Here is a 19,791-nt window from a genome sequence, read left to right on the forward strand (position 1 = left end):
TTTGTATGAATAAATTTCTCTCGGGGGAGATTGTCAGCTAATTTTGATAGGGTCGAAGCCATAAATCGAAAGGTATCCACAAATCTAATGCTGAAATTGTTACCGATACTTTTGCTAAAAGATATATACTTTTCCTCAGAATTCGCTATGCAATTAATTTCTTTATTATCGTAACCTAAATTTGGTACAATAAAATGAGCATCATATCCGCTTAGGTTATGAAAAAATACAGGCTCTAAACTCTAAATGCTCTAAACTTTCCAGTCAAGTGACAATGATCTTGAACGCGGTCAGCACCCAATTCTTTTCCACAAAGATGACAATACTTAGCGGATTCAAATGCCTGTTTTTCTTCTTGTGTTAACGCAATCATCTGTACCGTATTTTGATACATATTTTGTACTAGTTCGGCTACCTCTTTGATCCAATTCATAAAAACTTTCGCAGCATCTCTCCCTCGATAAGAAATTGGTTCAAATTTTAGATTATTTGTACAAATTAGTAAAAAACAAAAAGACATTATTTCATGTTTTTCTATTGCACACGAATAAGAATGCTCATCATTCGAGCAACAATGTTGAACCTTCGGAAGTATTGACTCAAAATCGGCTACAACTATGGCAGGGACACGCATTGCACGACCAACATTTTTAAATTTCAACAATTTTTCATCATCTCCCGGCATAATTATTTTAGAAGGAGCATTTTTCATACAATCTAAACGATGTATTTCGAGTTTTTCATGCGTATGAAAATGACAGAAGCAGCGTTTGCAAACGTATATAGAATTATGATTTTTCGTAATTTGTGAATGAAGCAATTTATTAAACGATTTAATCCAACAATAATGTGATTTATTTTCTTTAACTAGATAAAGTAAATCTCTATGATCAGATAGTTCTTCATCCACAACTTTTAAAGGATACACGTTATTTTTCTCATCTATACCGAAAACATTAATAGAAATATTATTTTTTATTTCAAATTTACTAATATCTCTCAAAATAACCGGATATTTAATGCAATTCCAATCATACTTTGTTTCAAAATTTTTATCCTTAATATATTTTATAACTCTAGAGCATGAATATCTAGGTGCTGTTTCTGCCATGTATTTGGAATAAATCGCATATTTAAAGCAGTATATATCATTATTCTTAACATTTATTACTGATTTGGTATCATAAATTCTCTTTGGGAGTTCGATGAAAGTGGATCCGCCCAGAGGACGATATTTATTTATTCGTAATTCTAAACCTGAAATTTCACGTAAAGTCCACCCTGATCCCTTTGCTTGATGTTCGGATTTTTCTTTTAGTAATTTAGCAAACAGATGCTCTACAATTTCATCTACATTGTCAGTCTCAAATATTCTAACATTTTCCGTTTTAAACCATCTTTCATCCGTAAGTTCCTCTTTAGAAAAATTACACTTGACCAAAACATTGATTTTTACCGGAGAAGATTCCAATACATATTTAATTTTCTCAATGACCAGTAACCTGATATTATTCAGAAATGTGATTAAATCACTTCCCTCATCCAACCCACTAACCCAGTAAGTCTTTAATCTATTTTTCGCTGCCGATTGAACTTCAACCATTCCCTTTACATTTCCTGCTCCAACTTGTCGTAAAACATGTCTTCTATGAACCTCACTACTCTCATGAGAGACTTTGTTACGAAAATATGTGTAACAAATTTCACATAGTTTATCTTCTATTGTATTAGCTCCAACACTAACATGTCTTTGGTGTACTTCACTAGCTTCATGTGTAAGTCTATCTCTAAAATAAGTGTAACAAACTTCACAAAGTTTATCTTCTATCGCATTAGTTCCAACACTACCTTGTAAAACATGTCTTTGGTGTACCTCACTAGCTTCATGTGCAAGTCTATCTCTAAAATAAGTGTAACAAATTTCACAAAGTTTATATTCTTCCGGATTAACTCCAACACTATTCTGTAAAACATGTCTTTGATGAACGTCACTAGCTTCATGAGCAAGTCTATCTCTAAAATAAGTGAAACAAATGTCACAAAAAGTGTCCATGTTCTCAATGAATGTTATGTACACTGATGCTTCACAATACCTAATCTTCTTATTCACTGCTAGATAATAAGCTACTTACCGTTATATATAAACCAGAGCTCCGACCAGCAGGACGTAACAAGCAGGAAACCGGGGAAAGTGTTTTCTATTTCTAATATTCTCTCAAGAAAAACTTATTCCTTCTCCAAATTATTTCTTTTATTTTAAAAAGGTTTTTTTTTACAACACAGTGATGTGAATAATCTGTAATTAAAGAAAGATCAAAATTTAAGTAAATATAATTAAACACAAAAACCTAATTTAAAAAACAAAATTAAATAATATTAAATCATAGATACCTTTTAATCTTCCAAGGACAAACGCTCTCCGTCCCAGGTGAGCGTGAGAGGCTCCCCCTCCCCCCGGTTCACAGCATCCACCGCTTCCCTGTTGAAAACCTTTAAGTATCTTTTAGGGAGGAAGAGCCTCCCTCGCTGACCAGCACCCTCAATCATTGCCGAAACTCCCTCCCCATACCTAGTTTCAACCACCCATAGATATGTTATGGTATATCTAAAACCTACAACAAGGTTTTCTTTTTTTAGGAAGGAAGGGAGTTCCTTGTTCACCTTCTGAATTTTCCTTCTCAAGTTCTCCATCTAGAAAGAAAATACATGTTAAGTATTAGGGAAATAATCGTATATAACGTTAAATATATACATGTGAGGAAGAAAACTAAGCCCCACTTACTGCGTTCGGTTTTGGATACTATATATTGGATCGCCTCTGGTGTACTCTACCGCCGATCGAATTGAAGTGGTGAATTTGGAGGAAGATTCGAGCTCTTATATACCTAAAAGAGGGGTAATACTTTCGAATCACTTAGGGGGAAATAACTGGGAGTAGGTCGTAATCATCCAAGGAGAACTGCACTAAGTGAGAGGATGACCTTCCAGTACCGAAGCATGAAGCAAGAGGTCTGAAAATGTCCTTGAGAGCTGCACGTGGTATTTATCCTTTCATCATCACTGCGGTGAACCACTGAGGCGGATATGGTAATCACAAGATGAAACAGCATCAATCCAGAGTGTTGGAAATTCTCTCAAGGATTCCGCGTGAGAGGCCGACCTCGGCACGTGCGTGTCGATCAGCGGTGAAGTGGGTGGAGCAGCGCAGATTCCGCGTGAGAGGCCGACCTCGGCACGTGCGTGTCGATCAGCGGTGAAGTGGGTGGAGCAGCGCAGATTCCGCGTGAGAGGCCGACCTCGGCACGTGCATGTCGATCAGCGGCGAAGTGGGTGGAGCAGCGCAGATTCCGCGTGAGAGGCCGACCTCGGCACGTGTGCGCTTAATAGCGGAGGAATTAGGGGATGATGTAATACCACTTGATATTCCAGAATTCCTAAAATTTTCCCTATTTCCGGTACCAACAGGTTCACTGGGGAAAACCTAAAATGGCGCCCTCGATGGTCTTTGAACCCCTTTACCCACCCTACTTGCGACACTATCCATATATATATATATATATATAAATCGGGCGAAAATTCATTACAAAAATCATGAACAGCCTTTTAGCACAGCCGGTGGGTTCTCTAACCCTTTGGAAAGAGATAGAGGAATTCATATTCAAATTAAAAGAAAAAGCAGACGAAGAATTTAAAAAAATCCTCCAAGAGGCGGAAATAAGTCCGGATCCGAGTGCTTTGCACAATGTCTGTGATCAATATGAAGCATTTTATGAGAGAGAAGTCTTTCAAAAATTAACTGAAGATTCGTTAAAGTCAACTATAATAGAAAGGCTGCGTTATTTAAACAAAGATGATTATGATTATTACATGAGAATTTACAATTGGTGTGATTATTACTAAGCGATTAGTCACCATTATACACTCATATAGCGTCTCCCTGTTCACTCGCAGCACAAACGGCTTTGATAGATTAAAAGACGCATTCCCTATCCTAACTCACACGCCGAAATCCAGTATCCGCCGCTATATACCTTGTTGGATATCTCAGGCAGGAGACCGAGCACAACAAACGGCTGTTTAATTACCTATTAAGAAATATGAGTCAGCAAAGGAATTACAAACTTAAATATAAGAAACTTACAGAAAACGCGCGTGATTTATACAAGGGTTCTACTAATGCTGCTGGTTTTGACCTTCGAAGCGCATATGACTACACCATTTCACCAGGAAGTCGTCTGTTAGTAAAAACAGATCTCCAAATTGAGCTGCCATGGGGGTGCTATGGGAGGATTGCCCCGAGATCTGGTCTGGCCTTAAAATATGGAATAGATATTTCAGGGGGAGTACTGGATTTCGATTTTCGCGGAAATGTGTCAATTATAATTTGTAATAATAGTAGCGTCGTCTTTAAAATAAATGCTGGTGACAGAATCGCACAATTAATTTGTGAACAAATATTAAATCCTGATTTGGAAGAAGTGGATTATATGAATGAAACTGAGAGAGGATGTAAGGGATTCGGTTCGAGTGGAGAGAATTGAAAGAGTAGCCGCTAATTGTATGAAATTAAATTATTTGAATAATAATGTATAATATGTTGTTTTTAAAAAAATTAAAAAAATTATTTAAAAATAAATTTATCTCTACTTTTTTTTTACCTAAAAAAAAATCTTTCAACCATAGAGAATACTAATTAAGAGAAATATTAAAGAAATTGTGAAATATCTAGAATTTCCCCGTCTTCATTGAAAATGAACACTGTCCCGAACCCAAACGCCTGAGGACTCCCTACGTACAATGCAATTGCACTCGGCATGTCCGTTACGAACCAAACCACTCCCCATGAACGCCCCGTCCCCGTGGGATCGAAATACGAGCCTGGGGGTAAACCGTATTGTTCAGCGGTAGCCGACAATTGTTCAGCGCTCAAAGGTGGTAGATTGTCCGCAACTGATAATAACAGTAAAACTGCATACGTACAATTATTTGTAGGAGTTCCATCATGTATCTGGATCTCAAACGGTGGCATATCCAATAAGGCGGGGTCTTCATTCAAAACATTGTCCAATTCCTCCATTAAAATTTCAAAATCGAGATGAAGCAAATAGGTTTGTAATTCATCCAGCGACTCCTCTCCCATCTCTTCACTCGGGAATCTGTTTTCGCTATTTTCCAAAGGAATTCTGGAATGATCTAGTGGGGTCATTTTAATAAATTGGTTGAGGATGGGATGGGTTAGAAGCACACACACAACTTCACTTAAGAGCGGTACACGGACTAACAAGGGTCGTTTTAAGCGCCGTTTTTATGAATTTATACACAAGAGGTATATATATCCACTAACAATAAACACCACTTCACTTGCCAGCGAGACACGTAATAATGAGGCTCGTATTGAGTGCAGTTACTTCTAAGACGGGAGTGTTGGAATTGGCCGCGACTGATCTTGACACAAATAGCGTATTGTGGGTCACCTTTCAAAGAAATGCAAAGCTAGCAGTTGGTGGTAAAAAACTTCAATTTAAAAACCCACTTGAATGCGAGTCAACTTCATTCGAAAATGGTATGATACCTCATGCAGAAATTCTTCCAATCTTGGAGGCTGTGGTTGACGGTGCTACAGCGTTGTACGCATTCAGCGAGGTCGAGTGTAATTTCTTCTCCGATTTAACAAAACGCACTTTCATATGTTTGGAAAAAGAACTTAATTGTCCGGCGCCGGAATTATGTTCTTTTGAGACAATAGGATGTTTAAATCCTTGCCATAAGTTACGTAATAGTACTTGTGCGTTAAGAAATGCTTACTCACTCGCAAAGTGGATGCGATACAATCTTCTGAGTAATGACGTCAACCCCTGTCACCATTCTGATGTATGCATTTCCAGTCCACTTCCTACTTAATGGGTGAGGTTGTAATATCAGCGAAAACAAGGTTAAGAAAGGATGGAAAGTTATGCACCTATAAATGGACTGAATCGTTCCTTCACAGCAATATACGATCATCATGTATTCTCTGCAGACGCTGTGTATCAGAACAGTCAGAGGTTGGAGTGGTACAGGCAGAGAGGCGGATCTAATAGAAATTGCCGAGTTATTAAGAAACTACTATCCGCATCTGTTTAAAGAGTTGATGCGGACAGATATTGATAAAGGTGTACAAGAAATGAACCCGTCAGCGCTGACACATTTCAGCTACTTGTTAGCCAGAGGAAAAACAGTTGCAAATATAATTTTCCGAAGAGATTTTACTCTCTCGGAATACTTTGGGATAAGAGATTTAAGATATTTTGATGGACAAATTGTGATAATGCTAAGGGGAAGAACACCGATACACATAAAGTTCAAGCATTTTGTTAAAAACAAAAGGAATGGCCGACGTGAATTACTCTGCCCTATGTGTTTTTATCCAGTGCTAGATAAATGCAAAGATATAACAAGTTTTGTTAAAAGTTATTCTGCAGATACTTTTAGTGTTGTTGAAAAAAGTATTTTAGTTAGAGATCCAGTCAAAATAGTATCGTGTTTAAGTAGTTGGTGTGAAAACTGCTGTATAAGATCGCTGTTTTCTGACATACATCCAGTTGATTATTGTATACCCAGTTGTGGAACAGAGGAGGTAACTGATTTTATGTATGTCAACGATGTCAAGATAATTGAATCGAGGTTAAAGAGATTCAATTATAAAAGTTATTTTAACGACCATTCAGTATTTAAAAGACTGAAGATGTTTCCGTACATGCTGACGGATAGTGAAGATAGTGATTGAGAAAACAGTAAAATAATTGTGAAATCTTTTGAGATATAGTGAAGATCATTGTTAAATTTTTTTTTTTAAATCTATTGATCATCTCTGTTGTTGTAAAAAAAAATATTTATAATTATTGTAATCTATTAATTGCTTTTTTTGTATTGTTAAATTCTTTTAAATCTATTGATCATCTCTGTTGTACCAATATTTATAATTATTGTAATCTATTAATTGCTTTGATTTTTTGTAATATACTAATTGTTTTTTGTTTTTTTTTTCAAAAAATATATTTTTTATAACAGTAAATCTATTGGTTCTGTTTAATAACTAATGATACCATATTGTGAAAAAAAACATTGATATATTTTCTAACAATATATATATTTATTATCCTCTATTAATGTTTTCATATCATAAAAACTAATAATAAATGAAAATAAATTTGATATAAGTGTTTTTTTAAATTCAAGCAATCCATTACAGCGGATAACATTTATAATTAATTGAATCTACTATAATAAAGCATTTAAGTAGGTCCCGTCAACGTGGTGAGAGTGTTTAGATGTCTTTGAAATGGAAACATCCATTCACGTGCATTTGTGCTGGTCCGTCTGGTTGTGGGAAAACAAATTTTGTTTTGCGATTCCTAAAAAATTTACCGCATTTAGTTGAAGGGAATATATCCAAGATAATATGGATATCTTGTCCAAATAGTACGCCATCAATTAAAGGCGTATCTTTTTTAAATGAACTCCCTGAAAGTTTCACCAACAACCCACGAAAAATATCAACTCTATACATAATTGATGATTTAATGCATGACTGTTTTAACAATAACAAGGTTAGCGAATTATTTACAAAGGGATCGCATCATTGTAATATATCGATAATTTTAATAAGTCAAAATATTTTCTATCACTCACCCTTTTCACGCACGATATCTCTTAATGCAAAATATATTGTTTGCTTCAGAAATATCCGAGATCGATCACAATTTAGATATTTAGCGAGTCAAGTCTATCCTCAAGATTCTAAAGGTCTCAGTGAGGTATATATGCAGGTAACCTCAAAACCTTACACTTATTTGTTTTTAGACTTTGCTCAGGAAACTGACGATCGGTTGAGATTCAGAACTCATATCTTTCCTGAAGAGATCACTGAAGTTTACACCCCATTAAAGCTGATGGAAGAAAAAAAAATTGTAAAATAAAAAAAATAATCCGTAAATATGAGAAAAAATAAACTCGAAAGGGTAAAGCGAAATAAAGGTCTCTTGAAAGAAATAAGTCAAGCTAGTCCACACAGAAGAAGGAAAATAATTGAAGCAGGAAATTCAGACCTCATTAAAACATTAAGCGAGTGTTGTAAAAATATTATTAATGGTAACGTTAATATAAGCCCGAAGTCTAAGAAGAAATTGACCAGATTTAAGAAGGCTATTAGAGAAATAGCTTGCTATAAAGTACCCCTGAAAAAAAAGCGGAGATTATTGAGTCAAAAAGGGGGATTTTTACCAGTCTTATTGGGTTCTTTGCTAAGTGGTTTAATAGGTAGTTTTATTAAATAATTAATATGAGTTTTCAAAAGTTCCTGTTGGTGAATCCGGACGATATCGTGAAATCCGAAAATTTAACTGAGCAGCAATTATCTAAATTAGACAAGGAAATGCATTCTGTTTTACTACGAAAGGACTTAGAGGATTCACAGAAATGGCATCACTATAGGAGAATTTTAGATGCGTACCTAGAAACTGTTTCAGAGAGTAAACGTGACGATTTTTTACCTCCACTTGATTTAGTAAACGTTCTTTCTCCTCCAAAAAGCAATGATTTTAATGGGAAATCGAAGGAAGGTAAGCAAAAAAAAAAAAAGCTGGAGTCTGTTAAAAGAGGAAAACGAGTATTGAATATCCCTAGGGATGGGGTTATTAGTAAATTAGGCAATGGAAATAATAATACTCCGAATTTGGATAAAGAAATGCGGAGGATTTTAGACCGTAAAGACATTGCAGACTCTCTGAAATGGCAATACTATAAGAGATTACTTAATTCGTATTTAGAAAACAATTCGAAATCTAAGGATAGCATTCCTCTCGCGGATCTTAAGACGGTTAGAACTCCAGAGGAAAGAATTAATACACCCAAGGCTGAAAAAATCAACGATTTAAAGAATAAAGGAAGAAACATATTGAAAAATTACACAGAAATTGAAGACCGATGGGAAAAGAGTCAAGAAAAAGGAAAGGAGAAGATGGAGGAGTTATTGAACGAGCTCGAGCAAAAACTCCGAGACGAAGACGTGGAAATAAAACAAGAATTAGACGAATCATTGCTAAAGGATCAAATGGACCTGGCGTACCTAGACTCATCACCGGCAAAACCGAGGCGAGGAAGTCGGAAACGAGTCAAAAAAGTACCATATTCACCGCCAACTCCGAGGAACAAAAAGAGGGCAGTATCACTAGACAACAAAGAAGGAAAGAAAATAACAATGTCCCCGAAAACTCCAAGGAAGACATCAGACGACGAAGGAGATCGTCGAAAACAGGAGAGAAAAAAAAACACCTCCATCAAACCCCAAGAAAAAAAGGAAGAAAGGAATTACGGAGAGAGAGATTCCATGGTTGAGTCATCCTTAAGCAAAATTTTTTTCGACCCTTCCAATCCAGCTAGTTTTTCGACGAGAGATGCTCTATGGGCTGCATCGGGAAAAAAATTCTCAAAGGAAAACGTACAAAAATGGTTAGAGTCACAGGATAGCTATACACTTCACAAACCGATTAGAAAAAGATTTCGTAGAAATCATTACGAAGTGTCATACATCGATGAAACTTGGCAGTGTGATCTAAATGATATGAGATCTCTGAAAAAATATAATAATGGCTATCAATATCTTCTTACGGTGATAGACCTCTTTTCAAAATATGCATGGGCTAAACCCTTAAAAAATAAGAAACCTGAAAGTGTCATCCATGCTTTTCGCTCGATTTTTAACAAACGAAAACCATTGAAAATTCAAAGTGATAAAGGTGGTGAATTTGTTAACATTAAATTCAAAAAATTTCTCGACGGGCAAGGAATTAAATTCTTCTCCACGAATAACCCCGACGTGAAAGCATCGATCGTGGAAAGGTTTAATAGAACGTTGAAAAGTAAAATGTATAAATATTTTACAAAAAATAACACTTATAATTACGTAAGTGTGCTGCAGAAGCTACTCAAAGGATACAATGATCGAAAGCATTCCAGTATTGGAATTGCTCCTTCTCAAGTAAACGAATCGAGTGCATTTTCAACGGCTGTGTATCAGTCGAGAAGACGACTTAAGCAAGATGATAGCGGTAGAAAATTTGAGGTTGGTGACCATGTTCGTATTAGCAAGGAAAAGTTACCATTCGCTAAAGGTTACACACCGAATTATTCTACAGAAATATTTAAAGTGAAATCCATTTCAAGGGATTTTCTCATACCCACATATAAATTGGAAGATTTAAATGGTGAAGAAATACGAGGTTCTTTTTACGGAAAAGAGTTAGTACGAAGTAGAATAACTGATAATACTGAATTCAAAATTGAAAGGGTTTTAAAACGGAGAGGAAAAGGTGCTAAGCTGGAATATTTCGTTAAATGGAAGGGTTACGACGACAGTTTCAACAGTTGGATATTAGCTTCCACTGTGAAAAGATTGCTTAACAATTAAGCTAATATGAATGATTTTTATATCACACTACTTAGCGACAGTTCGGCAAAATTTTACCCAGACAATTCGATCGCTCATTTTCGCACAAAACTTGCTCGGAGAATCACTCTCAGTGAAAGAGAAAAATGGGTTGTTGGGTTAGTGGAAATATCATTACCACGCGTTAGCGCACCAGTGAGCAATAAGGTGTCTATTCGAATGCTCAACAACGAGCATGAAATCACGTTAACGAAACCAAGATATACATTGTCTTCATTGTTCAGTGAACTTCGAGAATCCATACCTGAAGACAGGCTATTAGAATATGATATCGAAATAGCAAATTTGGATAAAGGTGATGGTATTTCTGAAGATGCGGTAATCCTTTCACCTAGTAAGGCATTGCCAACGTCTTTATCTGACTCGGTAGAGATCAAAAGGAAAGAACCACCAAAAATCAAGGAAGAGGAATACGTTGGAATCGTATTTGTTTATAACGATCTCGTGAAACCGCAATTTATAGGCGACACGATGAGTAGATGTTTAAGAGTCATTAACATTGGAAGGGGTAGACATCAAGTATTTCAACAACCGTATTATGTCCCTGTTGAACGGATGGAATTTGATAGTATTGAGATATTTCTGGGGGATAAAATGGGTCTATCATACCCTTTTGAATCGAGCATCGAACCTGCAAGATTGATTCTTCACTTTAAAAAAAAGGAATAATTTTCATAAAGTTCAGTTCCCATCAAGATGTCTACGGATGTAGATCGATACTTGAAATATTACATTTCAAGACAAAAAGGTGGTGAGATTGGTCCCATTTATCGAGCCAGTCAATATAGACAGAAAGGGAACGGATTAGGGAGTTTTTTTAGCGGGCTTTGGCGATACGTGAGACCTCTTTTCAGTAGCGGCTTGAAAGCGGTTGGAGAGGAAGCTGTCAAATCAGGAATTGGTGCCCTCACAGATATCGGTACAAAGCCTGGAAAGGAAATTTTAAAAACTCGTCTTAAAGAGGCGGGTAGTAATTTAAAAAGACGCGCTGAAGACAAAATGGAAAGAATGGTGGGGGCTGGATTACGCACGGCAAAGAGACCACGAAAAAAAGCTGCTAAAAATGCTATTCTAACTGTTAAAAAGAAGCAAAAAAAAAGGGGAAATGTGAAAAAAAAGGTAAAGAGAATAAAACGAAATCACGTCTCAAAGAAGAATAAAATTACAAGGGCAGTGAGGAGAAGGAAGGGACGTGGGAAAAGAAAACAGCGAGGTGGTGGGGTAAGGGATATATTTTCATTATAATATAAATCCAATGAAATATTATATTAGTCTTTCGGCTGAAACGGTGGAAGATACATCAACTAAAATGACGCAGGTTATTCCCTCGTCTTTGGATATATTCACCCGCCGTCCTATCCAAGCTAGTATATTAGGCAACCGAATAGTCGCTTACAAGCCTGTGACGGCTATCGATACCTACTCAGAATTGAAATTTTCCATCAAAGGAAACGGTGATAGATACATAGACTTGAACGATATATCCCTAAATATTAAGCTCAAACTCTTAAATGGAAACAAATCGTTTGTGAATGGTCAAGAGCAGCCAGGAATTATAAATAACATACTACATTCTCTTTTTGAAAATTGCAATGTGTATCTGAATGGACGAAGAGTGACAACGTCGGAACATTATGCGTACCGTAGTTATTTGGAAAACCTGCTTAATTATGGTACGGATGCGGCACGTACGCACTTGCAGTGTGTCGGATGGGCGCTTGATAATGGTGAAGATTTAGATAGCCTTGAAACAAATGCAGGATTAAAGACTAGGAAAAGAATGCTTGAAAATAGCAATCTTATAGAACTGGAAGGAAAACTGCACGCGGACGTCATGCATCAATCCAGGCTTCTCCTAAACAACGTTGACGTGGACATTGAACTGTCTTTTGCAAAACCTGCATTCTTTCTAATGGATAAACCAGACGGAGAAGGGGTTCTGAAAATTGAAGATGCTACACTTTACGTAACTCATTATGACCTTGATCATTCCGTTCTAGTTGCACATGCAAAAATACTCTCAGACGGAATGTCTAGTATTTTACCTTATAAACGTGTTGAAATGAAATCATTCACGATTCCTGCGAATAGCAGCATGTTTAACAATGATAATTTAATATTAGGTCGGATACCTAATTTACTTCTTGCCGTTATGATAGAGGATAATGCATTCCTCGGAAAAAGAAATAAAAATCCATTCAATTTTCGTCATTTTAGTCTGTATAACTGTTCTGTTTTCGTCGACGATCAGGAATATCCGTGTGGAGGAATTGAAACAGACTTCGATACATTACAAAAAAAGTTTTGTACACGTGCTTATCGACAGCTTTTCTCCGCACTGGGATTACACCATGCCGATGGGGGAAACCAAATAACTTTGGAAATGTTTGAACATGGATACTTTGTGCTAGCATGGAATCTTAGTCGTGATGCTTCAGTGAGTGAAAATCATGTTTCACCATCTCGCATGGGGAATTTACGATTACATGGTAAATTTAAAAAACCCCTCGAGCACGCAGTGACAGTTCTTACTTATGCCGAGTACGATTCTGAAATTTTAATAAATAAAAACAGGGAAGTCACCTTAAACTGGACATAAGCAATTCAACACTGAGTGCATTATGGATACAAATGGAATTGTACGAGCTCTCAGGAGTAATCGAAATACGCGAGCATTTTTTCGAGGAGTTTTCGCATCCGATATTATTAAGAAAATCAGCATTAAACCTGGATTATGTATAATAAATTTTGATCCTTCTACACGTCCTGGAATTCATTGGGTTGCTATTCATGTGATCAATCTAAAACGCGCAGAATATTTCGACTCATACTGGCTACCTCCTTTTGTACCCGATATACTAGTTTTTCTTCGTCGCTTTTCCTCGGTAAAGAAAAATAGTACGCGGTTGCAAAATTTCAAATCCGATTTGTGCGGGGAGTACTGCTGCTTGTATGCATATTTCAAGTCAATAAATCGCACGCTGACCCAATTCACCCGGCTGTTTCCCCGCCCCGAGCTTAATGATTGTAAAGTGACCTCGATCTTTTCTCGCGTGTTTGGACGTGGACGAATAAATCGCAAATGTAATCCAAGGTCTCAAGCTTGCTGCGCATTAGTAGAGACAAGTACTTGGAGAAATAGGTTGCGTAAATTGTGAAAACGATTAGTCATGATGCAGTCTTCCAGGAAAGAAGTCACGCTCTCCTCGAACGGAGTGAAACTCGTGGATGGTCTTACGCTACCTAAAGATATTACCAAGGAAAAGTCTTGCAAGCCATCTTCGAGAAAGCGGAGGTTGGAAAGAGAAACGGGGAAGGGAAGTAAACAAAATAATATGAATAAGGGAGAGAAAAAGAAGATATCACCCGATGAATCAGTCTGTATCCAGGTACCTACCGGATTGGACGTGCCGTCAACGCCCGCAGTGTCACCCGTTTTAACCCGAGAAAGGGGAAAGAATCACAGGCAAAATAATTCAAAGAAGATAGAAAAAAAAAAAATTCGTTCACAACATATAAAATCCTCGATAAAATTACCCTCACCCTTGGAGGATTATAAAGTATTATACTGCCTTGGTGCTTCACTTGGTGGTAAAAAAAATCTTCGCATAGGTTGGGGGCTAAGCGGTGGACGAGCATTTGCGAGAATATCGGATGACTCTGATGTAATTGATCTATTTAACAACGACCTGTACCTTCTTAAACATAACAAACATCACATCACGGAATATTTAAATTCTGGTGCAGTCATTCCAGAATTCCCTAACGGAGTAGCCAATCCTATTTTCTCCGTCTCATTCCAGAAATATTTTGAAATTAATTACGCTGTGTTTTCCATTCAAGGAAAAGAAACAGTTGCATTAAATAAAGAGGAATGGCATGTTCTCGCAAATATGCTAGACAATGTGATACTCGCTGTGGATTTTTTGGATCAAAATCAGATGGATTTGGAACAATACTTCCTACCTTTCGAGCATGCAGCTCGGAGATTGGGTATAGAGGATATGAAGATTATATTCGGAGTGGAGCAATCAATGATTACCACAACATATTTTCCCCTAGATCCGATGTATGCGGAAGGATGGGCAAAGCTATTATCGACTTCCAAGCGTGTGTTCAAGGAAAAGAAAAACTGTTTGTGATACGTGAATTGGCAATAAAAGATTTAGATTCCGGTCGAGGAAAGTCGTGGGTTTTTAAACTTCCACCAATTTTTGATAACAGTCGAGAAAATTATTGGCTTGTTAATCACTACCATGGAATTGACCATGGGTTGGGAAATGTACCATATTATTATTTAAATGATATTATCGAGAATGAAACAATGAAATATAATTTAATCTTTGCCAAAGGATTAGAAAAATCAGTTGCGATATCCACGCTCATTAATCGCCCCGTTATAGAGCTGGAAAGATTTATTAACGTGCCTAGCCTCAAAACGCTTCCAGAAGCAGAAGGGGTAATGTGTAGTCTCCGTGTTCATCAGACAAAAAAGTATGCGTGTGCAGTAAAAAATTGTGAAAAATTACAGAGATGGATTAACGAAAATATTGGTGTTAGAAAATTGGATAAATTGTTGCAGGAGATGAAAATCCATGTATCATCAGTATCACCCATGAATTGTAAAAGAAAATTAGTATTAGATGGTGATTGTTGTTAATTTATGTATAGTGTCACTGTTTGTAAACTTGCATGCATGAAATAAAAAACAAAAAAAATTATCTAACACCTCTATCTCTTTCATTTGACGAATTATTTCCTATCGGACCCAGAACCTCCATCGATTAAGGGGAGGGGGGACGATGATGGGGGGTGGAGGGGAAGCAACTTGGGGAAAGAAAATGACGGTCGAAAATCTTGTGATATTGGGAAAACAAACGAGAAGTGGAGGGGTAAATAATTGAATAGCGAAAATAGATAAAAGACAAAAGAGAAACAAGTTAAGATCAATAAAACAAGTGCCAGTCTATATATTAGGAAAATAAACGAAAGAAGAAATAGTAAATAACGTCAGAGAGAGCAAATGATAAGCGAAAATAGATGAATAACGATACGAATACGAAAGGGAAACAAATGACGATCAATAAAACAAGTGACGGTCGATTAAAAAGTCACGTGATAGCGTAATTAAAGATGGCGGAGCGTAATTAATTGTAGGGGGGAGGTAATTAAAAATGGCAGGTGCTGCAGGGTTCTTTTTTTTACCCTACTATAGACCATCGCAGGAATAATCTCCGGAGTATAGGGGTCACACCTTAATTAAGGAAATCATGATTTTTAATTATGGAGGAGAGGAACTGTATGTAATCAAAGATAAAAATAATTTCATAAAAGTATCTTAATGGATATATGTTGAGTTCATTTGTTCTTATTTTATACCCTATAATATATATTATTCAGTTCTTTTCATCATTTGAGTCAATGGCCTCACTGGTTGCAAATTTGAAAGAGTTTAAATTTACGCAGAAAATATTTGGTGATGAAACGCATTTAGTCACACGAAAGGGAGTTTATCCCTATGAATACACCGATTCTTGGGGAAAACTCGATGAAAAACTTTTACCTTCAAAGGAAATATTTTTCAGTTAACTTACCCAGGAAAATATTTCAAACGAAGCGTATGAACACGCTCGCAATGTGTGGAATGCTTTCAACTGTGAAACTCTTGGCGAATACAGCGATGTGTATCTGAAAAGCTATATAACATATTTAGCGGACGTGTTTGAACATTTTCGCAGTATGTGCTATTGTCTGTGTTACGTATCGTCCTGAATTTATAAGAGAAGGTTGTCATTTTACCGTGTAATCATTGCTATTATGGATTATTTGTATACATTTTAGTGAGTTGTCGTCCTTTCGCTATCGTTTCATTCATGCTGTATTCCCATGGTTTGTTTATTGTCACCAATTCTTAAGTTCTTAACCCATTTGTTGCCTCTGTTTAAAGAAAAACGAGCAGTTCATATAAATCTTCTTTGCATGGGTGGTTTTATTCTATATTTCGGGTACTCAATCGTTTATTTCAATCTTTCATTACAATTGTTTATTTTCTGATATTTTTGCATCACATTTTTTATAAATTTTTGTTCATTCGAATGTATTCCTACCAAATATATGTCATTAACTGTATACCTGTGTCTTCATGTTTTAGAATCACATCGGTAATGGTCGCACATTTCCTTTTCTATTGGAGGAAAAGCAAAAATAAATATTAGTATTATCAGCATATCTGTCCAAATAGTGCAGTTCTACGTCAGTCCAGATGAAAGCGTAGAAACTGTTGGAAAGTCCATTTATTTAGCTATTACTGAACTCTTGCGTGGTGCATGAAAGAAGGATGATTTTTTTAGTAAGTGAGCGTGAGTAGAAATAATTGAAAATGGTTCCTTTTTTTCCACACAACCGGTAAAAAACCCATTCACTTTGTTGGCGGCGGAGAGGTGGGTAGAGTTTTGGGTAAAAGTAGATAGGCTGACCTTTGAAGCGGATCCGAGCCGTTACTTGGAGGATTTGAAAGTGTCGGGGAGTTCGCTCAAGGAACACCGTTTTTATGGCGATCATGTGTCAGTGTACCTTCAGTATGCCAACAGAGAAGAATCTGAAGCAACCCTACTATTCGGAAAAATTCCGGACCCTGAAGCCCCTGGCATCAAACTTCGCGGAAGGAAAAGAAAGATATTTCTTAAAAGGATTTTTCAGCTATGTATGAAACAGATGTTACAATATAATTACGGTGAAGACCGTATTTCTGTATTTAAAAATCAGAATAACATTAAAACAGAATAATATTATACTTGTGTGAAGGATCATCATACTTATTCGGATAACCATACATAACATCATACTTATTCGGTGTGTGTATTATAAATCAGGACATTTTTTAGATATTTTGAATTGTTTTTCTAACGTTTTTCCATTCTTCTTTAAAGGTACGGCAGAAATTATTAGATACTCAATCGTCCAATGAATTTTTAAAGGAGGATGAGAGGGAAAGACGGTTTGGAGAAAAGGCAATGGGGATAGTAATCATAAATTGTAGTATTCATAAGTATTCTTATTTCAGTATTAATACACACATACGATCATGGATAGCAATAATGCAAAAGCTTTATATCATCTCTGCCTCGAATATATTTCTAATAAAATATTGGATGTAGCGTATAAAAGGATAATGGAGAGGGACGAACCTATCGTACGTCATCGCATTAAATGTAATGTTAAATGCCACATTGAAACGATAAGGCGTGATGACGTATATCAGTGTTTACCAAACGAACTATATTTTGATTTAGAGGACGTCGCCTTAAGAAAATTTAGATATTAAACGATATTTGACTTCATTTTTGGTAAAAGTTTTATAAATGAGAAAAAGATAATAAATTCTAGTGTTAACCATGATGTTAGCCTGGAAACATCCCTTAACATGCATCTGTGCAGGTCCATCAGGATGTGGGAAGACCACAATCGTGACAAGGTTTTTGGAGAACTTGAACTATATGTTTGATTTCCAAATCGTAAGAGTGAGTGATGCCCACTTTTTACTGATTCGTATTGGAGTATTTAAGTAACATGCGTTTTATAACAGAACCACCTATTAGCTTCAAAAGTACGCTCTTTTGAACCGTTCACAGTTTTAGTAGGTGATTACTTCCTCTTCTGATATTCATCGCCGTAATCACTTTAGCTTTCCATCTCTTTATCAACTCCGTTCATTCGTATTATCTACATGCTTAGATAGAAAAACTGACGTATGTAAATTGTATTTACCACGTACTGTTAAAACTGATTTAACTAACAGGTCCATCAGGATGTGGGAAGACCACATTCGTGACAAGGTTTTTGGAGAACTTGAACTATATGTTAGATAGTTCCATACATAAGATAATATGGTGTTGTAGGCCAGTCGTTGAACCTAAATTAAGATTACCTGTTCACTTTTTCCCTGAAATACCACCTTTTGAAGAATTTGGTGGTGTTCCCACTTTGTACATTAAAGACGATTGAATGAGTGAGGGAGCCTACAGCAAAGATGTGTGTAAATTATTCACCAGAGGTTCGCATTACTTTAACATTTCGGTGTTTTTAATTACACGGAACATTTCTTTACCAGAGCCCTCGAGCGAGAAATATTATTATTGTTATTAGTGTGGTTATTTAGAAAAATATGACATGGTCTCTTCTCAATGAACACACCAGATAAAGCTCACCTATGCTATCTTAAGTTATTCCTTGGATAAGATTCGCCGGAATGTAAGAAAATTGATTTGACTCATGTTTTATGTAACTCGAATTGTACCTGTTTAATAATCTAAAGAGTGAATTTAAAGATTTCAAAACGTTGCCTTAAGTTGAAAGAAAAATTAAGACATGGTTATTGACTAGTTGTTTATAATGAAGTGTAAAAGCATTTTATATTATAGTATGCTTATTTGTAATAAAGGATGTTTTTTTAAATGCTTGATTTGTTTTGCTTTTGTCTATGAAAGTGATCTTAAAATGCAATTACTGTGAAGACCGTCTATCTGTATTTAAAAATAATAATAACATTAAAATGGAATGATATGATGCTTGTGTAAAGGATTCGTCTCTTTGGTTGGCGGCGGAGACATCGAATGAGTTCTGTATTTAAGATAGATTGGTTGACCATGCGCCTGATATTGCTGGGTATATTTAAATAACAGCAAAGGACGTGATGATATTTAATTACGAGGGAGAAGAGCCATTTTTAACCAAGGAAAAGAATGGTTTATAAAAAGTATTATAAAAACAAATATTAGAACAACATCCTTTTAAGTTGTGCAGTGCAAACTCTGATATACGTCATCACACATTATCATTTCTTGGAATTGGACATTTGGAATGCGGGAAGGCTACTCGAAGAACATTGTTTTTCTACGGGGACCATGTGACGGTTTACCTCCTGTATGCTGATAGAGAGGACACTGAGGCAACCCTAATATTTGGAAAAATTCCGGTCCTCGAAGCACCTGACCTCAATGTCCAATTATTCCACCCCCTGGATGTTATGAGGATGGATTTGGGTGCTGCAGGAAATGGAGGTAAGTAAAAAAATCAACTAGAAAATGTCCTTCGCCTAGATGCCTTTTTGCGATTAAATTGTAATATTCGGTGGAATTTCTCGTCATATTTTCATTTTTTCTATACTTTGCATTTCGTTTGTAGTCTTTTTCAAAAAAATGGACCTTAATTTCATATTCATATACTTCCTTTTTTAGCCTTTTATTCTATATATACTCTATATTTCGGCAACTGGATATTATAATTCCAATCACTATACCAATTGT

General features: G+C 36.2%; 1 protein-coding gene across 1 annotated transcript; it reads right to left on the bottom strand.

Annotated features, from left to right (window-relative positions):
- Positions 1 to 235: 235 nt before the first annotated feature.
- LOC124172746 lies at positions 236 to 4,591 on the bottom strand. Its single transcript, XM_046552231.1, has 3 exons — positions 3,229 to 4,591; positions 2,392 to 3,160; positions 236 to 2,296 (listed from the first exon to the last, which is right to left on the bottom strand). Exon 3 carries the CDS (start codon positions 2,051 to 2,053, stop codon positions 236 to 238), a length of 1,818 nt encoding a protein of 605 aa, XP_046408187.1. The 5' UTR covers positions 2,054 to 2,296; positions 2,392 to 3,160; positions 3,229 to 4,591.
- Positions 4,592 to 19,791: the final 15,200 nt, after the last annotated feature.

The sequence above is a fragment of the Ischnura elegans genome (assembly GCF_921293095.1).
Source record: "Ischnura elegans chromosome 13 unlocalized genomic scaffold, ioIscEleg1.1 SUPER_13_unloc_2, whole genome shotgun sequence".
NCBI classification, from domain to species: domain Eukaryota; kingdom Metazoa; phylum Arthropoda; class Insecta; order Odonata; family Coenagrionidae; genus Ischnura; species Ischnura elegans.